This window comes from Opisthocomus hoazin, chromosome 10 (genome assembly GCF_030867145.1).
Source record: "Opisthocomus hoazin isolate bOpiHoa1 chromosome 10, bOpiHoa1.hap1, whole genome shotgun sequence".
Lineage (NCBI taxonomy): Eukaryota > Metazoa > Chordata > Aves > Opisthocomiformes > Opisthocomidae > Opisthocomus > Opisthocomus hoazin.
The window spans coordinates 17,073,546-17,095,570 of NC_134423.1; the positions used below are offsets into that span (position 1 = coordinate 17,073,546).

General features: G+C 42.4%; 1 protein-coding gene across 1 annotated transcript in view; it reads right to left on the minus strand.

Annotated features, from left to right (window-relative positions):
• The window catches only part of MYZAP (myocardial zonula adherens protein), a 69,921-nt gene extending 53,373 nt beyond the window's left edge, over positions 1 to 16,548 (minus strand). The window contains exons 1-2 of the mRNA XM_075431411.1: positions 16,453 to 16,548; positions 9,881 to 9,970 (exon numbers count right to left, since the gene is read on the minus strand). Coding sequence (XP_075287526.1) covers positions 9,881 to 9,970; positions 16,453 to 16,536 — 174 coding nt within the window. The 5' untranslated portion in view covers positions 16,537 to 16,548. The remainder of the gene's footprint in view (positions 1 to 9,880; positions 9,971 to 16,452) is intronic.
• Between the last annotated feature and the right edge of the window lie 5,477 nt (positions 16,549 to 22,025).

Consider the following 22,025-nt stretch of genomic DNA (forward strand, 5'->3'; position numbering starts at 1 on the left):
ACTAAGGACCTCCAAAGCAATCAAACATTCATTTCAGGGCTGCATTTCTCTTCGAGAAGTTGTAGAACTGATATTGTAAGAGCCAAAACAAAGCTATCAAACAGCATTCATGTGGGTGTTCCAGTGTTATCAGCTATTGTAGAAGGATAAAATATCAAAATCAGGTCTTGACAGGTAAATAGAAAGGCTGTTTTAAAGTGTCTACATTTGTAATTTTAATGATATCCAGAAATTTGTAGAATGTACTTGTAATAATTGTATGTCTTACTTTACAGCACTCTTGCAACAGATCCTCTTATTCATCTCATCAATACACTTAGTAAGAAAAATATTCACGCAGCCAGTGGGAATCATTTCCCTCAGCATGTAAATAGACATCTGCAAGATCAGAGGTAACCACCTGACCTGACTACTCCCCTGGCCTCCCTTCTGATCAACCCAGGGAAACATCCCTCTGTGGACATCAGCTGAAATAAGTCACTCTCCAGGAGTACTAATTTCCCTTCTTGATTACAAAGAATTTAAACAACTAGCTTAGATGAAGACACCCACATTATGACTTTTTAAAAAGAAGGTGAAAAAATAGCTAGCTTTGAATATCTGCAACCTAGGAACCTAAAATTAGTGATTATTTCTGAACAGAAAGTTAGAAAGACACAATCTTGGAAACACAGCTGTTACTGCGTACCTTTGTACGTTGTTTTTGAAAGGCCAGTGCTGGGGACAAACCAGCTATAGGTAATTTTACTGAACTGTCTTTCTCATGCTAGATATACCAGGATATGGGTACATTTGAGAATATTTACTACATTGACCTTAGAATATGTTTGGGTTTGTTTTGTTGTTCAGTAATGATACTGTATGAAAACTGACAAACTTTGAGATTCTTTACTAAATTAAGAGTCTAAGCAGTCCCTACACACTCTCTTTGACACCAAACAGAGGCTGGAAGAGATGAAGCTCAGCACCTCATAGCCATTTACAGCTGCGTCCTAGAAAGTCTCCAGTCCTTACCATGACAGACGGTGATGATACCATCTACAGTCTAAAGCAGTAGCACCTTCAGTTTTTAGCAGACAAAGTAACACAACTATGGTGGCAGTGTAAGAATAAATACTTATTTGGTTAAGGGAAAAAAGACCAAGAAAATCTGCTTGCATTAAAAAGAATGGGTAAAGATAGCCATTTGTTTTCTACTGTGTCCCTCCTGCATGGCACTGACAGATCTTCTCAACATTGTAAATCCTACACACTTTCCCTTACTGTATCATTAATAGCTTAACCATTTTGCTGAAGCTCCGGGTGTGCTGGGCTGGGAGGGGAACAATCACAGAGCAGACACCTGATAAAGAACATTTCAGGCAAAGAATGACAGAGCTATAAGCAATCATTTAAAAAGAAAACCTTAAAAACGCTTAATGGAAAAACATGGGGCAACCAGCCCTACGTACATGCAACATCCTTTTGCACTTAGAAAACTTTATATGCAAAGCTTCATATCCCGATAATCAGAAGTTTCATAATTATGTATTATTGGGGTTTTTGTTTTGCTGTTTGGATGCGTGCAAACAAAAACCCCGCACATGATTTTTTGAGAGTAGAGAAAATGCAGAAACTAGATGTGGACATGACTCCAAACTTTGTGTTTCTTTGCTTCCAGGGTTGTACAGTTTCTTTGATAGTTTCATCGCAGCTCCCCCCTGCATCTGGATAAAGGGATTACGTACAAGTTTCCATCTTCCTGATAACCACATGAATAATCATTTTGTTTAGAAGTTACTAAGGCATCAGACACTGAATTCATAAATCCATACCCTTTACCCATGATCATTCATTTTTTATGAGGTGAACAGCTGAATACCAGCAACTACCAAGATCCTTTGTGCCTCCAAAACATTGGCAGAATTGTTTAAAGTACTGTTTGCGGAGTTCTGTATGAAGATTATGACCAAGTTCCTTATTTTTAGAATATTATAAACACACTCCTAAGGAATGCTTTGAAGGATTTTTTTCCCCACCCTCTAAGAAAGACCTACAAATTCAGTCCAATGGGTTTGCAGCTGGAGAATCACCCATGGCACTTACATATTTCACAGACGAACAGACTTAAATTTACATCACAATGGGCAGTATGTGCTGGATTAAGTATGCACAAAGCCAGATGGGTTACATGGCTCTTGCAACAATGCTAAACTTGCCTGTTGTCTATATTTGCACAAGCCTCCCAAGACACCTTTGTCACTTCTCTTTCAGAAGATTAAAACAACCTCCATCACCTGTTGAGTGTCCCAGTTCTACTATGTGCTACGTAAAATACAGGATATTGGGATATTGCTTTTACCCCCTTCCTTATTCCTCCTTCATATCACAATCCCCAGGCAAGTACCTGTTAAAATGTCAGTACAGTTCTTGCTTGACTTAAAGCTGTGTGAACGAACAGCTACACAAATAACTGCTCTCGTAATTCATTTAATCTCTTTCCTTACTTTCTGTTCCAGCTATGCTTACCTTCTGCTCCCCCTTTTCTTTGGTTGGCAACTCTTCATCTCCACTCAATAACCACTTGTTTCAGGGTTCAGCATATGTCCTAACAAAAAAGGGCTAACCTGATGCGGTCTGCTCTTAGAGGAGGGGTTACAATTGGAAAACTTGGCTCAGTGCAGAGCTGAAAGGTGGATGGGTTGCTTTGCATGTTGACTATTTTTTTTTACTACACCTTTGCCTCTAAACAAGGCCTTGCTGGTGGCTCAGTTCTCAAACTGCTCCACAGAACTGCATCACAAAGTATGTGTTGAGTATACTTTCTGCCAGTTTGTCTCCTCTCTTGAGCTACTTCCACCCACCTTTGTTTATTTTTCTCCCCTCAGTGTTTTTTCCTTTTCTGCCTTGTCCTCTGTTCTTCCTCTGTCACGTCCTCTCTCTCCCATGTTTCCTCTTCCACAACTCCTGGATCTTCCACATCCTCGAGGACGACAGAATTTTTTAAGTCAAATACTTTTCATTATGTTCCCCTAAGTCCCACACATGTCCACTCTCAGAACTTAGATATTTTTCTGAGAAGGTCCTCACGTGTCTCCACTCTCATCTGCAGTGAGGAATCTCAGTGACGATGACAAAATGAGTAAATACATGTGAGTATTTAGGAGCAACTACATACTGTAAAGCTAAGTGCTTGAAGATGGAAGGTTTTGTTAGATTATCTGCCCCTTTACTCCACTCTCATGAGACCCCACCTGGAGTACTGCGTCCAGCTCTGGAGCCCCCAACATAAGGAGGACATGGATGTGTGGGAGCGGGTCCAGAGGAGGGCCACGAAGATGATCAGACGGCTGGAGTACCTCTCCTACGAGGACAGACTAAGAGAGTTGGGGCTGTTCAGACTGGAGAAGAGAAGGCTCCGGGGTGACCTTATAGCAGCCTGCCAGTACCTGAAGGGGCCTACAGAAAGGATCATAGAATCATAGAAAGTTTTGGGTTGGAAGGGACCCCTAGAGGTCATCTAGTCCAACCCCCCCGCAGCGAGCAGGGACACCACTAACTAGATCAGGTTGCTCAGAGCCCTGTCCAACTTGGTCTTGAACGTTTCCAGTGATGGGGCCTCCACTACCTCTCTGGGCAACCCGTTCCAGTGTTTCACCACCCTCATTGTAAAGAATTTCTTCCTTATATCTAGCCTAAACCTACCCTGTTTTAGTTTAAAACCATTACCCCTTGTCCTGTCACTGTTGTCTCTACTAAACAGATTGTCCCCATCTTTCCTATAGGCTCCCTTTAAGTACTGAAAGGCTGCAATCAGGTCTCCCCGCCTGGAGAAGAGAAGGCTCTGGAGTGACCTTATAGCAGCCTGCCAGTACCTCAAGGGGGCCTACAGGAAGGATGGAGAGGGACTTTTCACAAGGGTGTCTAGTGATAGGACAAGGGGGAACGGCTCTAAACTAAAAGAGGGCAGATTTAGATTAGATATTAGGAAGAAATTATTCACCATGAGGGTGGTGAAACACTGGAACAGGTTGCCCAGCGAAGCTGTGGCTGCCCCCTCCCTGGCAGTGTTCAAGGCCAGGCTGGATGGAGCTCTGAGCAACCTGATCTAGTGGAAGATGTCCCTGCTCATGGCATGGGCGTTGGAACCACATGAACTTTAAGGTCCCTTCCAACCCTTACCATTACATCCATTGCATTCCATCCATCCTTTAGTTAACAATTGCTGTTTAAGGTCAAAATATCAGCCAGCTCCAGAGTACAGGGAAGTTCTTGCTCCCCACTTGCCCATGCACTTGCTGCACTGGAACAAGCGCAGTTGATGTCCCAGATTGTGCCCAAAATCCCTTCTGATGTGAGCTGCTGATCTGAAAGGCAGACTTAGCTTAAGCAGTTTGTGAACATTTCTTTGTACCTATAGTCAGTTACATGACAGTTCAAAGTAACAGCAACAACATATCATGTTGATGCACATGAATACTATAGCAGCTTCCAGGAACATGCTTTGTCTATATTGCAGCAAGAGTCATGTTGCACTTGTGTGATCACACAGCATGTACTAGAGAAATGCAGACTGTGTTTACTTAATTAATAAATATTTAAAACAGAAGCCCACACCCCAAGCTTGCAAAAGTCTTGATAATTGCCATGCATCCTGTTTATGTCTCTGTCTAAGGAAGTAGCACAAGGAGTATGAAACAGGTGAAGCAGACACCAGAAAAACAAACCCTAAATATGAGTAGTTAGCTGCTTTTTGTATTGCCAATGGTTTTATTGACATTACGTAAACTCACTGAGGATGATTTGCTTCCTAATCTATCTCCATCAGTTTTTGAAATTAAAGTCATATACCCCCACACTTTATACTTTCTCCCTGACCCAAAATTGGAAGCAGAAGCACAGAAGCAGTATGTTATTTTGAGGAAAAAGGACATCTAATGTAGTGATTAGCACAATTCTGGGTTTAGTACTCATATGGCCTTAAAATTTGTTAAATCATGATCTTCTGCTTATCTACACCATCTAAAAACTCTTCCTTTAAACAGAACTATGTCAGTTAAGCAAGGCTTTATCTTTTCCTCAACTGCCACATTCCAGAGGTTTCTGAAATATCCAGTTATCTTTTGCTTGTTCACTAGTTATACGAGGAACAAGAACATTCACATTGTTACTTAGGTTACATATTTTCTGTTCAGTAAAATGACAAATTTATAATATTGAGCTCACCAAGGAAAGTTACTGTGCTCTGACAAAAGGTAGCTATGTTTTTATGCTTTTCCATATTCCTCTACAGCTCATGAAACTCACATTTAGGGATGTTTCATATATAAATAGTATTAAAATAGGGAAAATATGCCAAGACATACACATGAGTGTTCTTAAATTCATGGCACTAAATAAGAAGCATCGTTTAACACATTTCAACTTTTAAGCTCCTTGAAATGTAGAATTCAGGTGCCTATCTCAAAAAATAGAAGTGACAGGCATTATACAAAGTCATATCTATTCAACAAAATCCATACACAGAACACCAGTGTCTATACACTAAGAAAGTAAGATACAACAAATACAGCAGTAACCACAGAAGTCAGTGGAATTCTTTCTGTGGTTTTCAGGTAGTGCTGTTTTTAATTAAGGTGTCACTTCATTAGCACACATCAAAAAATCAAACAATCAGCACTGGAGAGGCTGAGAAACAGTAACATCAGCCACCTGTAGCAGGTGAACCACATTTATATGACACAACTTCTGCTGTGCTGATGGGAGTGGGCTGGCAGCACCAGATCAGCAGGGAAAATCGGCACTGTCCTAGATTCAATGCACACAACAGCCCCATGTTCATTGCACTCGTATTCTTTGATCTAGGCCTGACTCAAGTTTCTGCTTGATTCTCTCCATCATATACAGGAGCAAATTCCTCTTCTGGCTTCTTTACAGTCTACTTTTTTGCTGGTGAAAAGATGTTTGCTAGGCTTTTTTATTCCTGCTTAGGAAGCAAAAAGAGTTTCACCTCTTGGTTGTGATGCTTTAAAAACATCAGAAAATTAAAGAGTTTGGGGATATATACAGACAAAGTACCAACTAGAGTTTAAGACTGAACACTGCTCAAGCTCTGTTGAAAGCCACAAAGACAGGAAAGTGACACAAATTTCTAGAATGTTATCTCTTTTTCATTCTCTTGTCCATGTGTCCAAATGAAAAAGAAAAATCTGCCTATACATATCTCCATACTCCGCCCTCAACTGCCTAGCTGCAGCTTCCATTGACACTTCCAAATTTAGCCATGACAGTGAAGAAAGGGACTGAGGGATAAAAATAAACCCAATCCCAAACAAGGACAATACAATTGTCTGGTGGCCCTTTATTATGCAAGAGAAGGCCGGCCTCAGGACATGCACATTTTGCATACAATCTGAAGCACAATATTCCTTTGTACTTCATGGTGAAGTAAACAGCCTCACACTACTGTCATCCATTGTCTATCATTAACAGAAGTAATGAAACAAAACCAGGATAGTTTCAGATTCTCTCTGCCTACAGTGTGAACAATTCAGAGATCTTCAGCAGTAGGCTTTTAGCCTGAAAAAAGGAAACAAACCAACCACCCAGCCTTAACTTGAGATTTCAGTTCTCATATGCTTCTTTCAAGGTATCATAGCCTAAATATGAATATAAAAATCCAGCATGACACATTGGAGCACAGGCTCACTCCCCTTTCAGTTTTTGAGATCGCCTTCTAACTGTGTACCATCTGCCAGCTTTTCACTAAAGGTGGAGAGAGGCCGTCCTAGTACAGTAATGCCGGCAGCAACTCTGTCCCAACAAAACTGCCCAGTTCCATCACTTTGTTTTTATCTCTCACACTGATTCATTTTTATTTCATGGATGTATACCAATAAAAAAGTCATTCTAGAGACTTAATGCACTGATATAGATTTAATGAAATATAGCATACATTTTCTGCTAAACTTGGACTACAGTGAAAAAGGCTAAGCTAACAGCTACTAACATAACCAATAAAGAACCAGTTCTGATCTGACATCAAGCTCCAAAACAAGCTATTGGGAAGATCAGCACCAGCAAGAGCCTCTGTGCAGCTCACTAGATGATTTTGCAACTAAACCATCTCTTAAATGGTACTGCGCCCCAGAAACATACAGAAAAGTAACAAAGAGTCAGTAAGCCATTACTATGTCACATTAGGGCAGCTCAAAATCACCTCCTTCTAGTGAGAGATTTAAAAGAGGAGATTAAAACCAGATGTCACTCCATGGTATATCTATAGTTTTCTGACCCTCCCTTTGACACAGCACGGTCTCTGCTCTCCTCCCTCACCAGCAGCAGGCAGAGGCAGGGACAAGTCTGTCTCTCTTCAGCACTTCTCCTGCCCAAACAGGAGAGTGTCTGGCAGCCGAGCTCAGGCTGCCTGATTTGCCCGAGTGCTCCAGCAAAAACTGTGCAATCCCACAGACTACCCCTGCAGTTCATTTCCGTAACTCACACTAATATGTTTTAAACACCAAAAACACTTTGCATGTTCCCATTTTCTTAATACTCAGTATTTAAAGACAGCACAGAACTCTAGATTCCAACAAGAAACCTGCTGTTAAACTTGATTCTTGGTGCACCTGTATTTTTTGACCTTAAATTGTAAAGTGGAAGGCAGAAAACTGAGCAGTTCCCTAATTTCTCTCTATTATCACTGTTTCCAAGAAGGTAGCACAGTTCTCCTAGGACTATGTGAGGATTATCTAACACTTGCAAAAATCTGTTCTTCTCAAAGTGCCTTAAGCAATTTCATTAACATTGAGTCAGTTGAACATGGATGGATCAGCAGAGGCACCTGATCACTGCTTTTAGGAGATGCTTTTTTTTTAAATTAAATTTTGCAGTAAAAGAAAAGTATCACAGCATGACTAGTCAAGAGTCCTGAGTGCACTGTTAAGTTACTGTGTAACTAATTCAAGTACATAAAGCAACAGATTACATAGACAATAAAAATCTACAGATAACACATTACCATCTCGTTTTAGAGACATGAGGAAAGAACTGTTCATGATCAGTAATTCTTTTGTAACTGCTTCTATGGACTATGACTACACAATCTGTAGGGCTACTTTTTTAATTACACAAAGACCATAAAACACAAGTAGATGACACAATTACTGTGTTTTTTAATTGCTATAAAGTTGACTAATTAGATCCCATCTAGCTCTGAAGGCTGTACATATGTTTTCTAAAAGTCGTTAAATTGTGTAAAAGTACTGAAGTTTAGAAAACTACTCAGAGCATACAATAATTAAATTACACACCATTTTTTTGGTCTCAACTGGAAAGGACCCATCTCTTAAAAATCACTGTTCAATATACTGGAATGTAAGATGAGCCAAATGATGTATTTATTACCTTTCATATCCTCTCCTTAACATACTCTGATATAAAACTCACTTGCCTTTACTTGCATTATAGAGGAGACATAGCTCTCATTAAATACAAGGTCCCACAGAGAAAAAAATTGGTCACATAAGGAAGTCACTACAAATTGTCCAAGCCCTAATCATTCTCACTTCTTTCTTATTATTACATTACTCACAGCAAAGTGAGTAAACCATGAGTCAATATCTATCCTCCTCAAAAACAAATGTACATTACTGTCAGGACAATGGGCCCACATGCTTAGGCCAGTCTGACAGTTGCTACAATCAGATACAAACTGACAGAGACTGACAGAGTAAGTGGCAGGGGAAGCTACTCTAAGTGTCACAACTAAACACCTCTGTACAAAATGAATTACTACTATTTAAAGGTGGCCCATATTTGGTTTGCATTAAGGCCTCTTTAATCCGTTCTCTAAGTAACATTTCTAGATCCTCAAGGACCTATTACTCTGCCAGAACAATGTATGAAAAGTTGACTGTCTACAAGATCCCAGGACAAGAAATATCTGATAAGGAGTATTTTTTTACTTTGAACATTTTACTTTGCTTTTATTTTTATTGCTTTAAAATGTTTGTCTTTCTGAGTCCTTTTACAGTTACCTTTGCATCTGAGTACCACTAAGAAATTGTTTCAAAGAAACCCTCTTGTTGTTTTGCCTCCTATTGTCATATTACCATTCAGACACTGGGTCTGGTAAACTCAGCCAATTTCTTGTTTGGTTTTGGCTTATCAAAGTGTAAATGTAGGGAAGTTGTGGAGCCTGTCCAGGTCCCCTTTCTAGTCTCCATCCTTAGGACAAATTCAGCATCATCTATTGCTCTAAAACAGCTCTTAAAGAAGTTCTGCACCAAAGCAGCTGTAAGATTCTTTTTTTATGTGCACACTACTTGCTCCTACAAAAAAAATTGCCCTTCTGAACCCTTTCATGCACATGACCTTCAAATCATTTTCACTTCAGAACAATCTTGAATTCTTTATTTTGTCTTTCTTATCAGTACTTGACCCGTTACCAAAATTAACCGACAGAGCAGAATATCTCCGTGCCAGACAAGCCAGCTCCCACACACATTAAGGCTCAAATCTGTTCAGCCCACATGAAACATAAAATCCCCTCCAGGTGAAGATCAAGATCCTGTTTAATGCAAGACCCTGCTCATGATAGCAGTTTCCTACTCTTTAATACATAAATATTAAATGACCAAGTATTAAAGGTACCTCAGTCACAAATCACCTTCAATCTCTGTACTGTTCCCCTACTACTGTCCTATTTTACATGCAGTTTCGCTATCCCCAACTCCAAGGCTCAGGCTCAAAGCTCACAGCTGACTTGCTCAGCTTCCACATGCTTCACTCTTCCAAGATAACTGGGTTTGGACTCCCAAAACAACTCATAGCAGCTTATGTGGGTAGCAATATTTACTCCTTGTTTAGACAGCATTTAATTTTGATACTTAAAACTTACCGTTTTCTTTCTTTCAGGTTCCTTTGCTCCCTGTTCAGGCTGTAAACCTTCATCAGGTGGTACTGTTAAACGCAACCGACAGACATTCATCTGAAAGAAAAACAAAGGTTTGCTTTTAGATTTAAGTGTTACAAAAATATTTTAATAATCTGCTTTACAGAATGAACTGTACTAGCATTCAAGTTTTAATTTACTCTTTTCTACCTTCTACCATATAGCTAACAAAAGATTATTTTTTTAAAGGTTGGAGGGGTTTTTAGCTGGCAGGAAATATTCAAGGGCATCCCTGTAATTACATACCTGAAATAGCAAAAATCCATTTCAATCAACAACGTGTTCTTATGTACTCATAAATGACATTGAGAGCTGAGATAACAGAACAATGAACATCATTTTCTAGTTCCTCGGTTTTGTTTGCAGATTTGGCATACTTTTAATCTTCAAAAGGGATTATTTAGAAACACAAAGTGTATTCTGGGGTGAATGCCTCTTTTCTGTTCAGTATATATCCAAGTGTTTCATCCAAAGGTACCTCAGTACTGCAATTCCAACTGAATGTGAATAGGAATATTATTGAAGTAGGAATATTATTGGAGTACTCTGTCCAGTTCTGGGCTCCCCAGTTCAAGAAAGATGAGGAGCTACTGGAGAGAGTCCAGAGGAAGGCCACAAAGATATTAGGGGACTGGAGCATCTGTCCTATGAGGAACAGCTGGGGCAGCTGGGCTTGTTCAGCCTGAGGAAGAGAAGGCTGCGAGGGGATCTTATAAATGCTTATAAATATCTCAAGGGTGGGTGTCAGGAGGATGGGGCCAAGCTCTTTTCAGTGGAGTCCAGTGACAGGACAAGGGGCAATGGGCACAAACTGAAGCAGAGGAAGTTCCACCTGAACATGAGGAAGAATTTCTTCCCTCTGAGGGTGACGGAGCACTGGAACAGGCTGCCCAGGGAGGTTGTGGAGTCTCCTTCTCTGGAGATATTCAAGACCCGCCTGGACAAGGTCCTGTGCAGCCTGCTGTAGGCGACCCTGCTTTGGCAGGAGGGTTGGACTAGATGACCCACAGAGGTCCCTTCCAAACCCTACCATTCTGTGATTCTGTGATTCTGTGAAACCAGATACATTCAAGTTGTTTGTAAAAAACCAAGCTTCAAAATGCTTCACAGAAAATTTAAGCGCTGTTGTTTCCTATCTGATTTCAGAAAAGCCATGCTCTTGCTGCATGAAACAGGCCAATAGGGTTGATACCTTTCTATCCCCAATTGCAGTTTGTCTTGCTTTTGGCTGAGAGATCTTTAGTGTAATGATATTTTTAAAGCAACGCATTTCATACAATAGTCCTGTTAGTCCTATTCATGAGACATTTTTGTGGAAAACAACTATCAGTCCTAAAGAGAGCATAGCAAATGATTAAATGAGATATTTGTCTGTCCAAATTTGAAGCTGCACAATACCTTCCCACAAAATCCCAGCTGTATGCTGACAAAAAACAGGGCTCAAAGTTCTTCCTCAAAATGTCTAAAATACCTCTTTCATTATTACTGTGGTCCATCACCACTGTTCTTCTATAGTCCAGCATCTCATCTGATCTACATCTCTCTAGTTTCTCCTAACTACTTACCTCCAGTCACGCTGAATGCGTACCTTCTCTCTGAAATAACACCTTTGCATGGCACTTGCCCAAGCTCACAGCTCCTGGCTTGGTCATCACAGCACTTCCTTTTGCCTTGAAAATGGCAATAATGTTCTGCTCACAGGCATTCGGAGCACAGCAGCAAAGCCCTTTTCATAGATCCCAAATTTTACCATTTTATAATTCACTTCTTCCAACTGTCTCTCATATCATTTAAGCTAACTTGACTGCACTTTCAAGGCTCTTTACAACGCAGCCTCCTCAGAGCACCACTATTCAGCATCATGACGAGGATTCCCATTTTCTCTGTTTCCAAACAATGGACCTTTTTCAACTTTTCCAAAAAGCTTTAACTTTCTCTTCTTCCCAAGCAAAAGCACTTGGAAGAACTATCTGCAAATATCTGCAGCAACATCACTGTTTTTCTTCCAGCCTTTCTTTAAATTTGTAGAGACAACAAGCCAACAGTGTTTAGACTACGGGTACGCTGTCAACTGTATTAAAAAATGCTGCTTTGTATTGCCTTACATCTTCCTCTCTCAGTTTGGTCTTTTACGTCCGCAAGGTCTTCTACGAATACGGAACAGTGTCTTGAGGTACAGATAAGTTCCTATAAAATATGTAAATTGTGTCTGTATTATAAAGAAAGGAAAGAAGGCTACAATAAGATCAGGGCAAAATATAACCTAGGCTTCAGACACATCTGTGGAGGCTACTTTTTGTGCAGGGGGCTCCACACCGTTAATTCAGCATTCAGCTGTATGCTAGCAAATCTAGAACAACTGGCCACAGAGAAAGTGACATAAAATCCCCAAACTTGGTGTAAAAGCAGGTTATGCTTTCATATGTGCTAAAGAACTCTGAAACAACGAAATGCATTTACAAATGACGAATCCTTGCACATTGGCTTTTGACACTGATGGACTGCTATGTTTGTTCTTCTGAGAAGACCAGACTCTCCCCATGTACTGCACAAGCTGGAGCTGCTTCCTACTCACAAGTTAGTTATCAAGATGTATTAATAATAAACTCCTGAACTTTGGAGCTCGTTGATTCATAAGGTAATTGATACCACCTTTTCTCACCTATTTAATTTCCATTTCCCCCTGCTCTTTCTTGCCATCAGCTTAGCAAGGCTCTTTCCTCTTAAAACACGCCTGTTTACAACAAGAAGGGGAACAGAGTCTGGCATTCCTCCATGTAGACAAACAAAGACCAGATCCATAAATAGGAAATAGAACTGAATTTCTGCTGTGCTGTGCAGGAAGTGATAGATGAGGCCAACTTTTTCTTACAGTAATTTCAAATGAAGGAAAACTGGACTAAAAGGAATGGACGGATTGTCAGGAGAAAACATGAAAAATACCTCAAATAAATAGAAACAGATAATGACTGGCAACTCAAAGTTAGGAGAAATGGAATCATGCATGATTCTCTAAAGCTGGGAAATGGCTTGCCTGTTAGTCAGTATGGGACTAATTGCCAATATTCACAGTGCAGGGATTGTAAATAAGTAATTATGGCTGTACCTGTACACTAGTTAGTGAATCATGGCTGCCCGTGACATTACAGCAATTGGTGTGTTACAGGGTTACTATGAAGGAAATCACAGAAGCCCAGTACAGATGGCAGTCAAATCATAACAACTAGATTGGAAATATAAATTAATAACAGTAATTTGTTGAGACTGTACAATCAAGGGGTTGCTATCATATAAACTGTTTTTCTTACCCTTTTCTTTTCACCTTGCCTTCTCTGTTACCCTCCTGAACCACTTTTTGTTTCCCTACTTCCTCATTTCCACGCTAGCTCCTTCCTTTCAAAACACCTCAAGTCACTATCATATTTTTGGCAGTATTTCTGACACAAAATAAAGTTGTAATGCTTTACTTTGCAGCCTGTTGCATGCAAACACCAAACAGAAGGTGGCATTGGCAATCCGCAGTGGCAAAGTACCACCCAGTTCTTAACTAGGACACTTCTACAGGCTGTACTCTTGCTACTGTTTACAGCAATAGGACTTCCTCAGCATCTCTGAGGAAACAGCAGCAAACGTATAAAATAGCCATTCACTCCTGCTCCTCCCAGGCCACAGACGATGCATTCTACCTAAGGACAGAACTACAGACCAATCTGTTAAAATTCAAGAACACTACAGAGGTCGGAAGAGAAAAACAACAGGCACCACTTTTCCCTCTAACATCCAGAAGCAATCATGCATACTGTACCTATACTGTTCTTGCTATGCAGTGCTTCCTGAAGAAACCACACACTGGACCATTGGTCAGCAAGTTTACTTGTCCAAATGAATGAGCAGGCTCACATGGAAATCGCAGCAAGCCCTCCTCCAACAGCAAAACACTGCTGCTGCGATGCCTTAAAATGGAAATGAAATTGTAACAGGAAGAGCCTCAAGTCAGTGCCAAAAAGTGGCAGAATAACGTGCAACTGAGGATGAAGGGGTAATTTCCAGAACTGGGTTACGCAGAAAGATAGCAGTAAGGAGAATGAAAGAGAACTCCCCTGGCAGAGAAAAGACTGTGATTCAATTTCCTTCAACTGCCAGCTGTCATAAGAACAAGTGAGGAAAAACAGGGGCAGACATGTCTTCCACCCTACCTATATGTCATCGACGTTGTAACTTCGTGAGCATAACTTTTATAAAGAAATACTGGGTAGAAGAAGAACCAGGTATCAAGTTTTCTAGACTATCAGACTTTAGTTTGATTAGCAGCATCTGTAGCTTTGGAAAGGCAACAATATAAGTAATCTTAATTGTGCCAACATTTTACGTACACTCATGGCTTTTTGACAGTATCAACCCATGAGTGGTTTTTCCGAAGCTCGTCTGACATCATTCGTGAAACAAATATGCAGACAGGAAAACAGAGACTGATGGGTTCAGCTGGCCACAGCACTGGACAGCAAAAGTTTGCTGAGCGCAATGGCAATTAACCGGTGAAGACACGCTCTTTTACCAAATTTCTAAGAGGTCAGCAGGACAGCATAGATGACAGCGACCGCAATATGGCAGTTCAGAAACAATCTAGATTAGTTAAAAATGTTAAGAATTTGCAACCCAGATCCACAATCCACATTCATGTTTACCATCCTACTCTAATCACTAGGGTGCAACTTAAAACAAATACAGACGACAGACTCAGTTTGGGTAATGTTCTTCAGCCTCTTCTTTCCCCCCTTCTAAAAAACGAAGCACCCAGAAAGGCAGTGATCATAGTTAACTATGTACTGAAATAATTACAGAGCTAGAATTAAAATAACGAGCAAGGTTTTTACAGAATAACCAAAGTTACTAGTACAGCAATAGAAAAATACACTCTGTTCTACTAACAACCAGTCCCACTAAGATTTTCACAGTACCCCCACGGGGAAGATGGGGTTCAATATTGATTCAGCTTCAAATCAGCTTTAGGGTTAACATCACTAGAATTCGGTATTGTTGATCCTTCTAATGTCTGGTAGTAAAATGGCTTGGGGATAACATGCTTGTTGAGTAACTTATCTGTCAATCTACGAGCTCAATGGCCAAAAATCACTCCCTTTGCCTAAGGCCCAACGCTAGTTTTAGACTTTCGAAGGTGAAAGCAGAAAAGGAGTGGGTGCTCAATTTCAGTCAGTCCCAAAAAAGCAAAGAAAGTACTTTATTTGGTCCTTTATCTGTTGATTAGCCTGCTCCATTTATGAAATCTCTGCTATGAGACTCCCCGCAAAATTAAAGGGCACTTTTCCTGTGACCACAGGCACACAGGAATGTGACACACATCTTTCATTTATTCAGCAGTTATTCTGTCTTCCTCCCCTCTTTTGACAACTCATGGTAAGGGAGTCATAACTCACTAAAAAAAAGGAACAGCAGCTTCCCACTGGGTTTTATTTGCAAATTAGGTTTTTAACAGTTTCCTGAAGAGAATGTATGAAATACAGTTCATTTTACATCGTCTCCAGTAAATGTATCATTGGGATGAAAATACGAAAATTACCACTTAATCAAAAATTCTATTAGCTTTAACTTATTTAAGAAATACTAAACCAGGCAAACTCAATGGGAAGATAGAAGACATGTAAGGAACATAACTATGATTTCCAAGTCATCTTAATTTTTCCACATACATGAGCAATTTCATTTTTATGAAGGCCAGGAATTTTTTCAGTGGAAGAGCCTGATGCCCAATGTTATCACGTAAAACATGGCAATGTGACATTCTTCGTTGGTTCAATTACGAGCTCATATTTTTGCAGCGTCAGAATAACAACTAAGCAATTCAAGAAGCATCACGATCACATGGTTGCATTTCTTATCGCTCGTTGTGATTTATTTCTTCACACGTGGAATGTGCCCTCACAATAATGGCAGCGTGGTCACAGCCGCAAAAAAGGGCTGTTTAAAGCAGGGTGGCCGCAGCGACGTTCCTGTCATACCTGCCAGAGTTTTAACAACTTTTTAGAAGCATTTCCCAAGAAATTAATACTTCATTGTTATTTATGAAAAACACAAAAAAATACATCAGTAAATCATACTGCTGTATTTGAGGAACCGTCCAACGCATTCCGGCGAGCGTCATCCCGGCACAGCGAGCCCGGAGATGGCGAGTCCCCAGCTGGAAACACCAAGGCGCGCTGCGGGGGGCGGGCGGTGATCTCCAACCCCGCACACCTTCCTCGCAGCCCAATGGCCCGGGACCGCCACCGACAGAACCCCCGCGGGACACCCCGACAGCTCCGGATTTCCCAGCACCTGCTACGAACGCACAAAAAGACGTCCTCACGCACCGCGAGCTTCACCTGAAAGCGCCGAGAATCAGCGCGAAAGGAACCAAAGCGCTCCGCGGGTGAACTACGGAGTGGGGGGGGAGCCAGGCCGCCGCCGCCGCCCCGCGCCGCCGCCCGCCGCCCCTCCCGCGCCCCCCGCTCCCCGCGCACCTTCCGCCGGGCGCGGCCGCCGTCGCCGGGCGGCCTCCGAGGGGTGGCGGCGGTGACCGTGAGTCCCGAGCCGTAGCGCAGCATCCCCGCGGGCCGCCGCGCCGGCGCTGACTGCGGCTGCCCGGCCGCCGGCACCGCTCCGCCCCCGCGCACGGGTCCGCGGGCGGCCGCGGGGGCCGGGCTGTCCCGGCGGGGCGGGCCCGGGCGGGGGCAGCGCGGCGCCGCCACGGGAGCGCCCGGTGTCCCCGCGCGGGGTGGCACCGGGCAAAGTCGCTGCGGGACGCCGCCCCGGGAAATCTGTCCTTGGGACGGCGGGGTGCCAGCGCAGGTGGCGAGCCCGCTGCTCCCGGGAGCGGGGGGGGTCCCCCGGCATCCACCGGAGCGCGCTGACCGGAGGGTGCGTGTCCGCGCTGGGGCTCTGTCCCTCGCTCCTCCCCACCGCGGCAGGTCCGGAGCCACGCGGGCCCGCCCGGTGGGTAGCCGTGCCCCGAGAGCGGGTAATCAGGCCGAGCAGCAAGCGCCCGGGTCCCAGCCGGCCTTGGGCCAGAGGCACACCCCCGGTGCCGCCCGGTGCCCGAGTGCCAAAGGTCCAGCAAGGAGCGGTGTCTGGTGCGCTGGGGCTAGCTGGCCCCGAGCCAGGCCGCCGGTGCGGACTTCAGGGTCTCGGATGCTCGGCTGTTTCGGGATCTGGGCTAAGGGAACGCCGTAACTTTCCGTCACTGTACACAGGCTTGGGCGCGCACACACCATCATCTGCAGCCCTGTGCCTTCGTGAGCGGTACGTTCCTTGGCCATCAGAGGAGTTACATGTTCTTGCCCGTTACGATGTTAATGACCATGCTGCTATGGCTGTATACTGGCTCCTGATTTGGAGAACGCTGAAGAGAGGGAAGTAATTTACATTGGAAAATGGAAGCTGCACTGAACTACTAGTGCCTCACCCTCTGTGTACAATGTGTCTGTTCTCTTCTGCCTCTCAGCTCCCTGTCTCCAGGCCTGAGCTATCAACATGACGAGGATCTGAGGAAGAGAGGAAGGCGCACACATTGCGCAGGCACAGAGGAATGAATGAAGGGTCTGTTTTTAGTATTCAGCATCTTTGCTGTTGTTTTCCCAGCTACTGTTCTCTTCTCCATCCAAGGAAGGTAATATAACCCAAGGCAAATGAGATAGAACAACCACTTGTATTTGGATTTCTCTCACCGTAAGATCGGCTGCATGTTACGTGATTTCTTTTGTGCAAAGGTGTCTTGTGCCTACAAACGATTGCGCTTCCATATGAATCGTCCACTGTCTTCACTCCTGTTTGTAGTGCTGCTTTCAGAGGGGGTTTGCAGGTGGAGAGGTTTATCTTCAGCAACAGGAACACATTCCTTCACAAGTAGGTCGGCTACCTGCCAGGCTGTCCCTGAGCAGTGGTCATTACTTGTTCCTGGTCATTCTGGTGAGCAGAAATGTCTCAATTCAAATTCTGGCATGCAGCCAGCTTGTGGCCTTTGTGGTTTCAGCTGGGAAGGAGTTCATATACCTGTGAGATTCTCCTGGTTAGTGAGAAGTTGTGCCTTCTGGGCTTCATTCCTCTCTGGGAAAAGGTGTGTATGCAGGGCTGTCTCGTCATTGCAAGCCACAGACAGGAGAACTGCTTTTCTAAGAATAGGCACAGAGACTAAACTTGTGCCACACTACGGGAAAGGACCTCCTTTTCCGTATGCTAGAGCATGAGAGAGTAAGGCGCAATAACTGGACCTCTGGGAGAATTTGCAAGGTGTGCATCAACTTGGAGAATTTTGATAATTTTGATGGAAATCTTATTGGTGCAGATGACGAAAAGACTTGTCCATGGATAATACAAAGATAATACAAATACAGTTTTCTGTTTTGTCTACATTACTAGCAGGTGTCCCCATTTCTTGGAAAACAGCAGCAGGCCATGTCTACCTGATTTACCAGTATCTCTTTGAAGAGGAGCATCTTCTACTTTCGGGCACATCCTCTAATTAAAATCCTCCAAAAAAGAATTACTTGCATGCATGGTTAGTAGTTGGCTTTTTTTTTTTTTACTTTATGAATCTTCTCCTTCCCCTTCCCCCAGTCAGCAAGCTGCACAAGAGTAGTAAGGAGTCAAATTTGTTTTCTGCCTTGCTAGCTGTCTGTGTAACCCATGCACTCACCTGCAGCCTCTTCAGCCCTGTGTAGGCTGTGTGGTCCTATGTGCATAGTTAACGCTTGAAAATACCTTAGAATCTTTAAGCTCTGCCAAGGCTGAGATGAACACGTAGAAGTGAGATGCAAAAAAAAAAAAAAACCAAAACCAAAAAAAACCCCAACCAACAAACCAAAAAAAGAAATCAACAAATACCTCTCTTTTTGGAATAAATTTTTCTCCCTCCCCAAAGCTCTGGTACACTACAGGGACTATGGACCCAGCCGCTAGTACTGCGTGAACACCTGGTACCCCCAGACAGGAAAAAGGAAGCTCAAGAGAAGATGTTGCAGCAATGTGAGACGTATGCAGAAGGGCTGCAAAAAAAGCTCAAAGTTATAGAATTATTTTTGGTTGAAGACACGATGAACAGATTTGGGATCTTCAGCTTGGACAAAAGACATTGGTGGGGAATGGGCAACAGAGGCATAGATGATCATGACTGGTATGCAGAAGTGACTCGGGAATGGCTATTCATTATTTCCTACCCTTGGGAACAGCGGATTTTAAGTAAACCAGGCACCACATTTATGTGAGAAATTAAATTATGGCAGAGGATACTTTGATTATGAAAAGTATAAATGCTCTCAAAAAGCAGCTGGATAAACTCATGGAAGACAAGCTATGAGGGTTACAAGACATGAAGATACGTCTACAACTACTGACTCAGGAGGTCCTTGAACTGTGGGTTTGCTTTCTTGATAGCTCTCCTGTGATAGGACCTCTGACCACTATCTTTTCAGCTTTGACATGACAGACTCCCCACCAACAGCAGTAAAGGTGACAGGCTTATGGCATGCAATGGTTCTCCTCTGCTCTGGCAGCAGCTCTCATGCCCAGCATCTGTCCTTGCCTAGGGCAAGCTCTGCATGTGTTTCTGGCTGCAGCTCGTTATTCCACTTTTCCCATTCTCTCTCACCCCCAATGGAGACATAAGCCAGAAGTGACAATCCACAGTCACTCCCTCTTTCAGGAGGGAGTTAGACATCAGGGAGAAATGTCTGCTTGGTTTCAGCTTGTCCCTGTTTGCCAGGACCCATGACCTTACCTCCCTCACTCTGACACAGTCTGGAGTAGGTTAGCTACAGTTTGCAGCTCTTTTTCCCCTGCAAGGGTTATAGTATGCTGTTGTGAGCATTTCATGCTGTGGTTTGAATACGGCACTAGCTCACAGAAACAGGATGGGGGAATGGAAAGTAAATCACTGCTTGGGAATTAGTTTGACTAAAACAACAGTATTCCACTTATTTTTACAGCTGGACAGACTACACAGAAGGTATAGACGGTCATACAGACTGCCCATAGACAATATACAATGTGGTGACGGAACATAATCTGACCAGGATGCTGAGCTTTCTGTTCAAAACATGCCAGCGCTTTGTGAATGCAATGATCCAAAGGCACAGCAAGTTCATTACAAGATAACACTAAAGTATGAATATCTAGAGCAACAGTTTTTGTGAAACAGCTAATGTAGTTACACAGAAACTGCAAGAAATTTAAAAGTGTAGGCACCTTCTTCATTTATTCGCAGACTACCTTGTTCCCCACCACCAGCATGACTGAAATGTTTTTTCCTGTAAGGCCCAAAGATCATTATGCTGTGGGAAAAATGAAACAGGCTGTCACAGAATCAACATGCCTTTATACAAAAAGCCCTTGGTCACAAGACGGGCAACAGAGCATACAATACATGGAGCAGGCAGTAGGTCTGCCCTCACAGAGCAGCAGATCGTACAAGAATTCCTGCAGGAGTAGGTAGCCTGGTCTTGCCTTAACATATTGCCTAAATGTGGGTATGATAAAGGGCTGACTTATTTTCATCAAAATCTCCAATCCCCTCTTCATCTTCAGGCTAACTGCTGACAGAGTCCACAGGAAGAAGAAAAGTTCCGATAACACTTGATAAACTGGAATATTAATCCTATGGGACTTGGGAACAATTGCAGAGTTACAAAATGAACAAGAGCTCACACCTGTGGCCATTAAGGTTATCAATTCCCATTTGTATTGCTACAAAAATGAGGTGTTATAATTAACTTCTAATAGCCTTCACTTTCCACAGGGATTAAAATCTATTCTGCCTTTATCATCCCTAAGGCATGAAACCCATTTGTAGCAGAGATTATCAAATGGACAAATGCACGTAAAATATTTCAGAACCAGACTCAGTAAGACCTGTGGTCTTGATCACCTATTTTTCCTCAGCACTGTTTCTTTTTTCTGTTAGCATTCACCCGTGTATTCTACAGACACACACTTAGCTCAGCGTCATGTAACTCTCAAGCTCTTTTTTTCAGGCATTACAGCTAGCACTAAAATTTTAGCCTGCTAACAGTCATAAAACAGCTTGTTAGGGGACACATATCAGAAACTGAGCACCCAAATTCAGTACTCATAGGTCCCCTTATATGCAAGATATAAACCAATATATAATATTGTACAGTTTTTGTCCTGAGCAGTATTTCTCTTTCCCTGGAAAATACATCTTTGCTGCAGTTGGAGCTACCGTGGTTTATAGTTACCCTTTTGAGGCAACCTAACACATACAGCTACCTGAATGTCCATCTTGGTTTAGCCACAGGCATCACATCACTTCTCAAACCTATCAATATAACTGTTTGCTGTCACTTAACACTTCTGGTACAAGGCTAATACAGGATTACTACAGAAAATCAGAGCCTCCCCTGCTGATCTCACATATACAATTCTATGATTAGGAATTCCCACACCAGGCATTTGAAATGCAGAATATACATATTATTTTGCAAAGCTCTCAGTACCCATTTCATGTGATTATTTCAGTTATGGTTGAATTGAATAAAAAAACAAAATCCTGGAGTTACCTGCAATAACAGCTTGATTCCATCTTTACTGATAATGTAGAGTCATAGACTATAATTGCAATAAACATTTCTTTTAATGCTTTTAATTGTTGTCCTACTTCCTACTTGAAGTCCACCTTCCTGTTGAAGTTCTCAAAGTACTTTTTAACTATATATAATACAGTCACAAAATGCTAGGTAACTCCAATAACACAAGGCAATGTGCACTATCATTTCCTCTGGGAGAGACAGAAAGGCCGAAAGAGAATGGGTTAGACCCTCAAAGCCATATTTGCGCAAGAACATAGAGCAAATGAATGAAAGCCAATCAGGTAATGATAATAGTAACAGGATTCTGCCATGTGCCTTTATGCATATATATGTATGTCAGTGTATTTCACAGTTTGTGCACCTAGCAGTTAGAAAAATGAGGATTACAACTGGTAGCTATTATTTGCAGACTCAGGCTGTTAAAAAGCAATTTATAGCGAGATAAAAATCACTGCTAAGGTTTTAAAGAAGGCTGCAAAGCCCTAGAAGGGCAC